Source organism: Nematolebias whitei, chromosome 9 (assembly GCF_014905685.2).
Source record: "Nematolebias whitei isolate Nwh7 chromosome 9, NemWhi1, whole genome shotgun sequence".
Classification (NCBI taxonomy): domain Eukaryota; kingdom Metazoa; phylum Chordata; class Actinopteri; order Cyprinodontiformes; family Rivulidae; genus Nematolebias; species Nematolebias whitei.
The window spans coordinates 20342350-20354573 of record NC_056506.1 but is presented as its reverse complement, the minus strand read 5'-3'; the positions used below and the strand labels follow the sequence as shown (position 1 = coordinate 20354573).

The following is a 12224-nucleotide window of genomic DNA, read 5'->3' as shown; positions in this document are numbered from 1 at the left end:
ATCCATCCATCCATCCATCCATCCATCCATCCATCCATCCATCCATCATGCAAACCATTTTAAATTATAGAGGGCTGCACATTTTAGTAATTTTACTGTTGAATGTTGGAATGATCTAAATTTGAGAACACCCATCATTTTCCACACTCCTGCTGTATTGGAATCACACACACAAATGTTGCAGTGACAGTAGATTGTTGTGCAGCCCTTCATTCTTCTGAGAACCTTTGTTTTTATGCATTTTAACAATTTTCTCACTGAATAGTTGAGAAACTGCTCATCTTGGTTCAGGATATATTCTGATTCAACTAAAATAGCACTGACAACGATATTAACTTCCATACTAGCTCCATACTGCCTCCTTCCCACTTTTCTTGGGATATGAGAAGTTTATTGTCTCCTGTCGCAGGGCGAAAAGGAGGGATTGAAAATACTTTCCATTCATCCATTCATATTGTGAGCACAATAACTTGAAATATAAACAAGGAACTAACTTCCATTTTGGTGTGGCTGCATCTAAGCATGAGAAATGTTACTATCAAAAAATGGGTTGCCATGTCAGATCGAAAATGGCCAACTCTATAATTTGAGGATGTGTTTTAGTTTTTATATTGTTTAGAATTACAGTTTCCTCAAATGATTGGGGCGGCCCTTCGGGTGGCCAAAGAAGAATCTATGGAGGACAAGTCCACCATTGGCCACCCTCTGGCTCCACCATTGCACCTGGTGGTGGATAAAATGTCTCCTTCCACTCTCCAGGATCTTTCACTCTGCATTGCCTTGGACAAGCAAAAAAAAAAAAAAAAAAAAAACTCCCCCACTATGTTGTGATAAAAACATTAATCATTTCCTGTTAGAATCCAGTACAGAAAAACATTGACAGAACTACAAGCATTCACTATTCAGATCTCTCAGTGACAGGGACATCGGCATACCACTTGTTTGTAGAGCATCTTTCACAGATTAAAAAAAGAAACACAGTTTTTGTTATTAAAAGACAAAACAATACCATTATAGATATAAAAAAGGGATTCAAACATAAATATGAAACAAGCTCATTTTAAATTTTTGGCATGTTAACAAAAAGCTTGTCTAAATAAAATCATCTGCAGCTGCTTTCAAAAGCCTCCATTCTGTCCATGTATCATGAAATCAAGGGCAGCTCCACAGATGAGGTGGAACCACAAACAGTTTCTGACTGGAGGGCCTGAGGGCCAAAGCTTGGGCAGTTCACCAAAACACATCGGTGCCTGAAAGCCCTTAAAGCTAACACCACAGTTTCAAAAGAAAATCTAAAATTAATGTGTCACAGCCCTGAAACATGGGGTAGAATGCATATAAATTAACAAAATTAATGAGTCCAAACATGGAAGTCATCATTTTTATTTGCCGTTTCCACACCGTTCTGCCCTACAGTAACCATCAGATCACCCATCAGCGATTCATTCTGGTTCACTTCTCTTGCTCTCCAGGTTCTTGAGGACCCCGTGGAAATTATTGACAACAGCAGAGAACTGAAGGGCTTTGAAAACATCGAAGAGGACATCAAACTGGTGGGCTACTTTAAGAGTCACAAATCAGAACGTAAGAATACTGTGGTGGCACAATAAGCAAGCAACAGCTTTATAGATCCAAGATAAGCGTCGTAGAGCTCAGCTTTAATTTTAAATAAGCACGCAATTGACCGTCAGTGATGATGACAGCAGCCCTCTCACGTTTCACACCGACACCACTTTACTGAAACAATTTAATGAATGTCTGAAATTTCAGATTTTGAGGCTTTTGCTGATGCTGCTGAAGAGTTTCATCCTCACGTCAAGTTCTTCGCCACATTCAATCCCAAGGTAAGCAGTTTAACTAGCGAGCTTGGATTATTAACAGCAAGCAGCACCAGAAGCATTTGAAGAACGTTTCTGTCGGTCTGAGACGTTCAGGGTGTTGGTTAACAAAATGTCAAAGATAAAAATCATTGTCAGTTCACTCACAGGGTTACAAGACCAAAGTGGAAAACCTGCAAGACATTTTATCATCTTCCTGCAAGATGCTCCCAAGTTCAGACTGTGTAGTGCTCATAAAACTATATCTCAAACTTTAAAAGTCTAAATTAACATTTTAAATGTTAAAATTCACGTTAGTTTTGTTAAGACTGCACCCAAATGGCCTTTAAAGTGTGGCCTCTAGCATATGTGTCAAACTCAAGGCCCACAGGCCAGGTCTGACTAGATTACATCTTATGTGACGATATTTCAAATGTAAAATATTTTTATCGCTTTTCATTTTGCTTAAAAAAACCTGATAAATACTTCATTTAGTGCAGACTCCTCATGGCTGCTGACTTACTTTGAAGCCAGAAAAAGTTTGATTTTTCAGTATGCACTGATTGTGATGTGCAAAGAACAACAAATGAGACTGATGAACCTGCAACCAAGAAAAGATCAGACTTGAGTTAGTGTATTGAGTGAAGTTGGTTCATGACTTGGGCCAAGTTTTAAATGTTGTCCTCATTTTGTAACTGGGTGTGACACCCATGCAAAGGAAAGCACAGCTTAGTTTTTGAAAAGTTGCAATTGGAAGAAACAATGACTTTTCGAGCGATGTCCTCTTGATAGAGATGCTTATTATGATACTTTCTGCAAAGTTTGGCAAGAAATCAAACACAACATGTTACACAAACTTCACAGGGATTGTTAGCCACAGTGGGGAAGTAGAAATGATCTGGGTTTAGTTAAGTACTAGAACTGGTCACCTTGCAGCCTGTGAGGCAACTCTAAATTCCTCTGTATAGTTACAGTATTCTGGGGTCATACGTGCATTTGGTCCCCGCTGATGCCCTCATATCCCCTCAGACTGAAGTTAGGTGAATACTTCAGACTTTTTATTGTGTTCCTTGTGTAGATGTCTGCTGCGCTCAAAGAACACACATACTGGTTCTTAGTGCTGCTAAAGGAGGGTTTGCTATGCTGGCACAGTGTGGTGGCAGATCTGAAGGAGTCAAGACTCAAAAAACATCAATTTGAATGATTTGCTGATGGTTTCTCTATCCAAATACTGCAGATTACTGACTTTACCTGTTAAGGATCTAAAATGACCATACCAGACTGCTGCAGATCAATAAGGGTAAGATGATGGTTCAGATGTTTCGGTCCTGTCTGACAGGTCGCTAAGGCTCTGGAGCTGAAGCTCAACGAAGTCGACTTTTATGAACCCTTCATCGAGGATCCTGTGCTCATCCCTGGAAAGCCTTACTCTGAGGAGGAGCTGGTGAAATTCATCGAAGACAATGACAGGTAAACCACACCAGTAGCTTTTCCACACAAATCTTCTGAATGAATGATAAAACGCAATAATACTAATGGATTTGTGTCTATTAAGACCAACCCTGAGAAAGCTGCAGCCCCACAACCTGTACGAGATTTGGGTAAGAGCCTTTAAACTTCCACTTCTGCAAAAATATAATTTTGGGAATAAGCTTATACAACATCACAGCATTAAATTTGACAATTTCCTGATGTTGAAATTGTAACGTCAACACTTCTGATTGTGTTTATTCCTTCCATAGGACGACGATGTTGGTGGAGAACACATTGTTGCCTTTGCAGAAGAGTCAGATATCGGTAAATTAAATCAAATTTAAATAGAAAATTTTACGAGCAGAAAAATCTATGAATAGAATTATAAAAATAAGAAAATCTAGAACTATAGAATGGAGTAGAAATGTTAGAACATTAGCAATAATAGCAGGGATTAGTGGCTGCATATGAGGAGAGAAGCTTCTTGATTTCTGTTGGGTTGTGCTCTTCTCCTCTGTTTTCCAGATGGTTTTGAGTTCTTGCACATCCTGAAGCAAGTTGCTGAGGATAACACAGAAAACCCTGATCTCAGCATTGTCTGGATTGACCCTGATGACTTCCCGCTGGTCAGAACATATTACAGAACATACTTACCGCATTGAAAACTAAGCCTTACTGATAACGTGAGACTGATAACAGAAGTGCTTTGATAATTTCATTATTTCCTCCTGTAGCTCGTGCCACACTGGGAAAAGACTTTTGGAATTGACCTGTCCCACCCACAGATTGGTGTCATTGAGGCTGACGATGTGAGTAACAGTTTGTTCTTTTTCCTTATTGGTTGCACACGTGTGTTTTTCTGCAAACAAAAAAAAGTTTGTGACCATCAATGGGGATACGAACATAGACTGGCCAACAAGCAAAGAGCTTCGCCTTGCGGCTCAACTCCTTCGATACCACAGCATATCAGCACAAAGTCCACAATACCACAGAAACTGCTTCAGTTCATTTGTCAATCTCATGCTCCATTCATCCCTCACTCATGAACAATACCCCAAGATACTTGAACTTTGTCCAGAAAAGTTACAAACAGAATCCATGACAATGCGTAGCCCCGGAGAAGTCCAACTCAAGGTCAAGGTTTCTTTATTGTCATTCACATCATATGTGGTACATGTGGTGGAACAAAACTGTGTACACAAGTTCCCAGTTACATCCAGCAAAAGTATAAATTGTAAAGAAAAACAGTAATAAGATCTAAAATATGAACTAAGAATACGCCAAACACTAATAGTACAAAAACAATACGCTGAACAACAGCAGCACGAACATGAGTCTGTGTGAGTAGATGAGTACAAATAAATACAACATCATTAAATAAATCAGCAGCATGAGATCAGCAGCATGGATAGTCAGCAGCACATATCAACAATCAAGTGGCATTACAGTGGGGTTTTTTCACATTGATAATCCTGATTAGAGATTCATGAGTCTAACAGCTTCAGGGTAGAAGCTGTTCCTCAGTCTAGTTGTTCTACACTTAATGTTCCTCAGCCTCCTGCCTGAGGAGAGCGGGGCAAAAAGTGTGTGTGTTGTGTAGTGCAGCTGTGCAGCCGCCATGCCACACATTGATGCTGGAGCACAGGATGCTCTCCACTGCATACCTGTAGAAGGAGGTGAGGACTGAGCTTCCCAGTCCAGCTCACCTCAGCCGCCTGAGCAAGTAGAGTCTCTGATGAGCTTTCTTGATTAGGCTGATGGTGTTGTTGATCCAGCTGAGGTTGTCATTCAGGTGCACACCCAAGTACTTGTAGCTGGAAACCACTTCCACCACAGATCCTCCTATATTTGGGGAAGGGATTGTTCTACCTGAAGTCCATGACCATCTCCTTCGTCTTCTTCACATTGATGTGAGGGTTGTTCTTCCTGCATCAGCTCTCCAGATGTTCCATCTCTTGCCTGTAGCTGGACTCATCGTTGTTTTTATGATGCATCCAACCACCACTGTTTTGTCTGCAAACTTTACAATATGACAGTCTGGATGGGTAGGTGTATAGTCATAGATGAGCAGAGTGAACAGGAGAGGGCTCAGCACACAGCCCTGAGGGGAGCCAGTGATGAGGGTTATGGTGGAGGAGGAGAAGTTGTGCATCTTCACTGACTGTGGTCTGTTTGTTAAGAAGTCTAGGACCCAGTTGCATATGGAGGAGCTTAGTCCTAGTGGGAGTAGTTTGTCTATCAGGGTCTGGGTTGAAGGCAGACGTGAAGTCCACAAAGAGCATATGGACGTAGAAGTCCTTCTGCTCAAGGTGAGTGAGAGCAGTGCGTACCACAGAGGAGATAAAATCCTCTGCTGATCGATTCTTGGGGTATGCATACTGGTGAGAGTCCTTGCTGATGTTGATGGTTGTTTTGATGTGGGTCATGATGACCAGTCTTTCAAAGCATTTAGCGACTGTCAGGGTGAGGGCTACTGACTGATAGTTAACTCCCACCCTGAAGAGGTCCAACTTAATGCAGATGATTCAAATCAAATTATTGCACTGTTTGTATAGGGACTGAATGGCCGGTAGCAATGGAGCCCAATCCATACTCTCGGAAAACCCTCCCATAATGTTTCACGAGGAACACAGTGAAATGCATTTTCCAAGTCCACAAAGCACATGTAGCCTATACTGTATGGGCAAAGTCACCCCCTCAATGACCCTAGTGAGAGTAAAGAGCTGGTCCAGTGTTCCACAACCATGAAGGAATCTATATTGTTCCTCTTGAATCCAAGGTTCGACGATTGATTTCTTTTCTCCTGCTTCCCTGAACAGACCTTAATGGGAAGGCTAAGAAGAGTAATGTCCCTATAATTGTAACACACCTTACATTCCTCCTTTTTGAAGAGGGTAACCACCACCCAAGTTTGCCAATTCATTCAACCATTATTTATTCAAGTTAGTCTCACTGAGCCTCGAGGACTCATCATCATCATCATCATCAACTTTATTTATAAAGCACTTTAACACAGCCATAGCTGAAACAAAGTGATGAAATATCAGTTAAAAACAAGATAAAAGACTGCATAAAAACAGAGCTACAAACCCAAGCACACAACTCAATTACAATAGAAACCTGTTTTTAACAAAGAATGATGACAAACAGTAAACAATGACAACAGTAGACAATCATAAAATAAAGCATATAAATTGAAAAAATAAATGTAAGAAAATGACGTTTTTAAAAACTAAACAAAAACAGCTACATTGTAAAGCAATGTAAAATACTAAAAACAGGAACATGTCTGCATTGCGTTTGCAAAAGGAGTGTACTGCTTAGTCGAGAAAACAGTTTACTTGGGAATCTTCAGACTGATGAAGCCTCCGGAGAGAGGTTGAAATGTCTTTCCACAAAAAAGAAACTGTCCAGATGACCTGATTGACCATTACTGGATTTTGTACCTGGATGATTGAGCATAAATTTTGATTTCTGCATTGGTTTTGACATAAAATTAGCAGTTGCTTGAAGCCACTTAGAGAGGTCAAGGTCGAGAGCTTCAGATCTTTTTGCAAGATATTCCAGGATACAGGAGCGGAGTAGGAGCCTTTTGCCTAGCTCAGTCTGCACTGAAGGTATACTGCATGTAATAATGTCCTGAGAGTGTACACTGTAGCTGCACTCATGTAATGGCATGTAAGAGGAGATGTATGAAGGCAGCAGACTAAGAAGTGATTTAAAGATGAAAATGTACCAGTGAGAGAGTCTGTGTGAAGTTAATGATGACCAGTTAACCAGTGAATACAGGTACAGTGGTGGGTACGGTAGTTACAGCCAGTTATGAATCTTAGGGCACCGTGATAGAAAGCGTCCAAATATTTATATGTGCCTACAAGTGCTTGTTGGGGTGTTCATGTAAATAATGTCACCATAGTCAATGAAGGGAAGGAAAGTCCAAGTTACAAGGTATTTCCTAGCATTCAGAGTTAGACAGGATCTATTTCTGAAAAAGAAACCCAGTTTTACTTTCAGTTTCTTTACCAAGTTTTCCATGTGGGACTTAAAAGAGAGATGCGATTCGACCAAGATACCCAAGTATTTGTAAGAATCTACAAACTCAATAGGAATGCCATTCGAAGATAAAATAGAAGGAAGGATTGCTGGGACCAACTTTCTGTTTGAAAACAACATCCTTTTGGTTTTGACTGCATTTAGTACAAGTTTGAGACGGAAGAAATCTGACTGGATGATGTCAAAGGCGAATTGCAAAAGCTGGAAAACCTTACCAACTGTTTTAGCTCGACAGTAAACAACTGTATTCTCAACATATAGCTGTAAGGATCAGGGATGACCTGACCTACATTACCTATGTAGATTGTGAAGAGGGTGGGTCCTAAGACTGAGCCTTGTGGTACACCATTCTTAACAGTTAGATAATTGGAAGAAGTATCATTATGTTGAACACACTGTCTCTGATGATGTGATCTGAGAAACCAATTTCTGAGAGCTTACGACATAAGATATCATGGTCCACAGTGTCAAAAGCTTTAGACAGGTCTAAGTAAAGTGCAGCACAATAATCTTTAGTATCCAGTGCTCCAACGACATCATTAAAAACCTTCAACAAAGCAGTCATTGTGCTATGTTGTTTTCTGAAACCAGATTGATGGGGAGGTAAGAGTGGCACTATCTAGTGGCACTGCTTCTGATGTCCACACAATGTTGCGAAGACATGTCGTACAAGGTAGCCCAGCAACATCCAGAGCCTTGAAGATCTCAGAGTGGATCTCATCCACCCCCAGAAACCAGCAGCCATGGATCTTTTTAATTACCTCAACAACTACAGGTCTGGTTATGGACAGACCAACTCCCATTTCCCCCTGGCTCAGCTCTTTCTATGGAATACATGCTGGTAGAATTGAAAAGGTTCCAGAAATATTCATTCCATTGTCTAACAACATCAGTGGTGTAGGTCAACAACACTCCACTTCTACACACATGATTGATAAAGTGCTGTTTTTCCTGCTTCAGTTGCCTGATGGTTTGCCAGAATCTTCTCGAAGCTGAACAGGAGTCTATGTCTAAGGCATCGCTGAACCCCTCTCACATCCATGCCTTTGCCACAGCAACATCCAGGGCTGCAGCCTCCTTGGCCCGCCAATACATCACAGTTATCTCCAGAGTCCTACTAGCTGACGAGGCCTGATAGGACTCCTTCTTTAGTTTAATAGACTCCTTAACCCAGGGTGTCCATCACTGAGTTTGAGGATGGCCACTGTGAGAGGCATGACAATCTTGTGGTCACAGCTCAAGGCATTCACCTTAACAGTTAAGACGCAGGACATGGCCCACTTGAACTTAATGTGCTCAAACTCTGCTGAGATGCTTGAATTCTGCTGGGATGCTGTTAAAATTATTTCTGTGGTGTAAGCTCAAGATCCTTCTGATGGGTTCTTCTGTCAGGTGTTCAGAGCAAACCCTCATCTGATCTAACTCACCACCAGATGGTCATCAGTTGACAGCTAATCTGAGTTCTTCACCCGAGTGTCCAAAACGTACAGCCACAGATCAGAGGACATGACTACAAAGTCTATCATTGAACTGAGGTCTAGGGTGTCTTGGTGCCATGTGCACTTATGGACACCCTTATGTTTGAATATGATGTTTGTGGTGGACAAACCATGACTAGCATAGTTGTCCAACAATAGTACACTGCTCAGGTTCCGATCAGAGAGGCTGTTCCTCCCAATCATGCCACTCCAAATCACACTATCACAATCCATTTGCACATTGAAGTCCCCCAGGAGACTAAAGGAGTCCCCTGTTGGAGCACCTTCCAGCACCTTTGGTAAAGACTCGAAGAAGACTATTCTTGGAGTCTACACTGAAGTGCTGTTCTGAACATAGGCACAAACAACAATCATAGCTCACCCCACCCCCCGAAGGCATAAGGAAGCTACCCTCTCATCCACCAGATAAAACTCCAATGTACAAACACCAAGCTGGGGTCTATAAAGAGACTCACACCAGCCCAGCATCTCTCACTATGGGCAACTCCAGATTAGGATAGGGTCCATCTGCTCGCAAGGAGATTGGTTCCAGAGCACGTCATGCATCAAGCTGAGCCCGACCATATTTAGTACCACTTAATCTCATGCACAAGCCCAGGCTCCTTCCCTTCCAGAGAGGTGATATTTCATATCCCAAGAGCCAGCTTTCATAAGTCACGGTCAGAGCACCAAGACCTCTGATGTTGGCTACTAACCATGGTACTATGAACCTGAGTCAGATATCTCCTCCTGAAAGTGGTGAGCCCACAGGAAGGCAAACTCAAGTAACCTATTCGAGCTAAGCTTGACCAGGTCCCATGAGTAGAGGCCTGGTCACCAGGTGCTTGGTGACGAGCCTCTCTTCCAGGCCTGGCTCCAAGATGAGACCCCAGTAACCAGTGTCTGGGTGAGGGACATTGAGCTCCTTGTTGTCATTTGTCCATATGAGTATGATTCGCTCTTTGTCTAGCCTGTCACCTAGGACCAATCTACCTTGGGATACCCTACCAGGAACAATTGCCCCAAACAGCATAGCTCATCGTCCTTGATTCGAGCACACAAACTCCTCCACCACGGTAAAGTGGCAATTCATGGAGGTGTCAGTCACATTATTTTTGTAAGTGACCCAGTTTGACATAATCAATCACATTATTCAAGTCAAACTGCCCCTATAAAAAAATTGTTGCTTATCTCCTTTAAAAAATTATGCTGATCAGTTTTCTAGCATATTACCAAACCCACAAGGCAAGAAACCGAGTCCTAAATATGTTATTTTATTGAGTATCACTATCTCAGAGTGTTTTGACATAATTTGTTTGATTGATCATGTTGCTGACTTGAATCACTCTTGTTGGTGAGTTGATTGTTTTTGTTGCTGAGTTGATTGTTCTTGTTGCTCTCCAGGCTGACAGTGTGTGGATGGACATGGACGATGGAGAAGACCTACCATCGGTGGATGAGCTTGAGGACTGGCTTGAGGATGTATTGTCGGGTGAAATCGATCCAGAAGAAGATGATGATGATGATGATGATGACGATGATGACGATGATGACGATGATGACGACGATGACGACGATGACGACGATGATGACGATGATGACGATGATGACGATGATGACGATGATGACGATGACGACGATGATGACGATGACGACGATGACGACGATGACGACGATGACGACGATGACGACGATGATGACGATGACGACGATGACGACGACGACGATGACGACGACGACGATGATGACGATGACGATGATGATGACGATGACGATGACGACGATGATGACGATGATGACGATGATGACGATGATGATGATGACGACGACGACGATTATTAAATTCTCAAGTTCAAATTTACTTTTTAAACTGACCAATACAGTTTTGGGAGTCAACATCAACTTCACTGAATCCTCCTCTTTTGTAACTGTTTCTTACGCTCGTCCGTTCATGTAGATCTCTCTCATCTGCTCATTGTCCACTCTTGGCATCTCACCAGAATCATCATATTCCATTATTTGTTGCTCCTTCTCCCTGACAAATTGTCCTCCATGTGACAAAATACTCTATGATGCCACAAAACCTTTATTCACACTTGTAACACTGTATGGTGCAATAAAAGAAGATATTCTTTCAAATCTTTGTCACCTACTGCTATTGATTTTTATATGATTAAAGTTTTTATCTTCCTAAAATCTGGAGGGGTTTCACTGTTTTATCCCTAATGTCAGAGCCCACATGTGGTCTTTTGCTGTTTGAATGTTTCACTCAGTTATTCTTTTGTTTTCCAGTACTGAATCCACTAAAATCAAAGGGTGCTATAGCAGTCTGTTGCATTGTGTCTCAAACATCACCAGCCTGATAATGTAAAGTCAGTGTGAAAGTGCTGTACATCACATGGATGAATGGGGATTTATAACTACAGCCAGATTCTATTTTTGTAACAAGAAAAATTTAATCACTGTAAAGTCTTAAATAAAGGCCAACTTGGACAGAAATTCAGCAACTGTATAATTCTTAAAAAGATGAGTCTGTGTATGTGTGGGTTATTTTTGATGATAGGCCAGTTAATAGTTAAATTTTTTTATAATAGGCAAGTGTTTTCACAAAGAAGTGTAGTTAGGTTAAATCAGTGGACCAAAACAAGTAGACAAAGTTGAAAGCCACTTTGTGACAACAAAAAATGTAATAAAATATGTTGGGTCTGTTTTTGATAAGCATTAACAGTAGTAATTTATTTTTGTATAGCATGTGGCTTCAGACAAATGGAAAACAGGTTAATGAAACAGCTCTGTGGCCAAACAACGCTGAAGAAGCTGGACATACAGAATGCTCTGAATAAATGATAAGAATTTTAGGCAGTAAGATTTGTGCACAATTGCAAATTAAATGGGACATAAAAACATGAAGGTGGTTTGGCAGCTTCTCAGGTTTCAGTATCACATTTCGACCATGCTGTAAACTTCATTAAGCAACAATATTGATGTTGCATGCGACTCCCACGTGATTAGTTCCTGTAACCAGTAATCATGATAGCTTTATTTTATTGACTAATTTACATCCAGTCATCAATTTCAAGTCTGCTGAAGCACATTAAACAAGCGGCTCACTGTTTGGGAGGGATTTGAAATGAGAATGTTTGTTATTAAGGAGATGAGATTTTTTCAGAATAGGGTTTCTGTGTGTTGTTCTCCTCCACTCCCTAATGTCTCCATCTTGTGGTTTGCTTTAGCTCATGCACTCCCTGGGTGTTCAGTTCCTGACACACCTGTCTGCACTTCCAATCACCACAGGTGTCATCTTGTCTCGTCAGTGTTTGTATAAAGTCAGTGTCTTTCTATCCCTCCATGGTGTTGTGGTCTGCTCTACGTGTCCTCTTCTTGAAAGTAAGTTTTGCTGCCC

The 12224-nt window shown here is 41.3% G+C and overlaps 1 protein-coding gene across 1 annotated transcript in view; it reads left to right on the top strand.

Moving 5' to 3' along the window:
* casq1a (calsequestrin 1a) overlaps nucleotides 1-11324 on the top strand; it is a 14466-nt gene extending 3142 nt beyond the window's left edge. The window contains exons 4-11 of the mRNA XM_037682115.1: nucleotides 1473-1584; nucleotides 1771-1844; nucleotides 3157-3287; nucleotides 3373-3418; nucleotides 3560-3614; nucleotides 3816-3916; nucleotides 4025-4099; nucleotides 10226-11324. Of these exons, the coding sequence (XP_037538043.1) occupies nucleotides 1473-1584; nucleotides 1771-1844; nucleotides 3157-3287; nucleotides 3373-3418; nucleotides 3560-3614; nucleotides 3816-3916; nucleotides 4025-4099; nucleotides 10226-10663 (1032 nt within the window). The 3' untranslated portion in view covers nucleotides 10664-11324. The remainder of the gene's footprint in view (nucleotides 1-1472; nucleotides 1585-1770; nucleotides 1845-3156; nucleotides 3288-3372; nucleotides 3419-3559; nucleotides 3615-3815; nucleotides 3917-4024; nucleotides 4100-10225) is intronic.
* The last annotated feature ends 900 nt before the right edge of the window (nucleotides 11325-12224 follow it).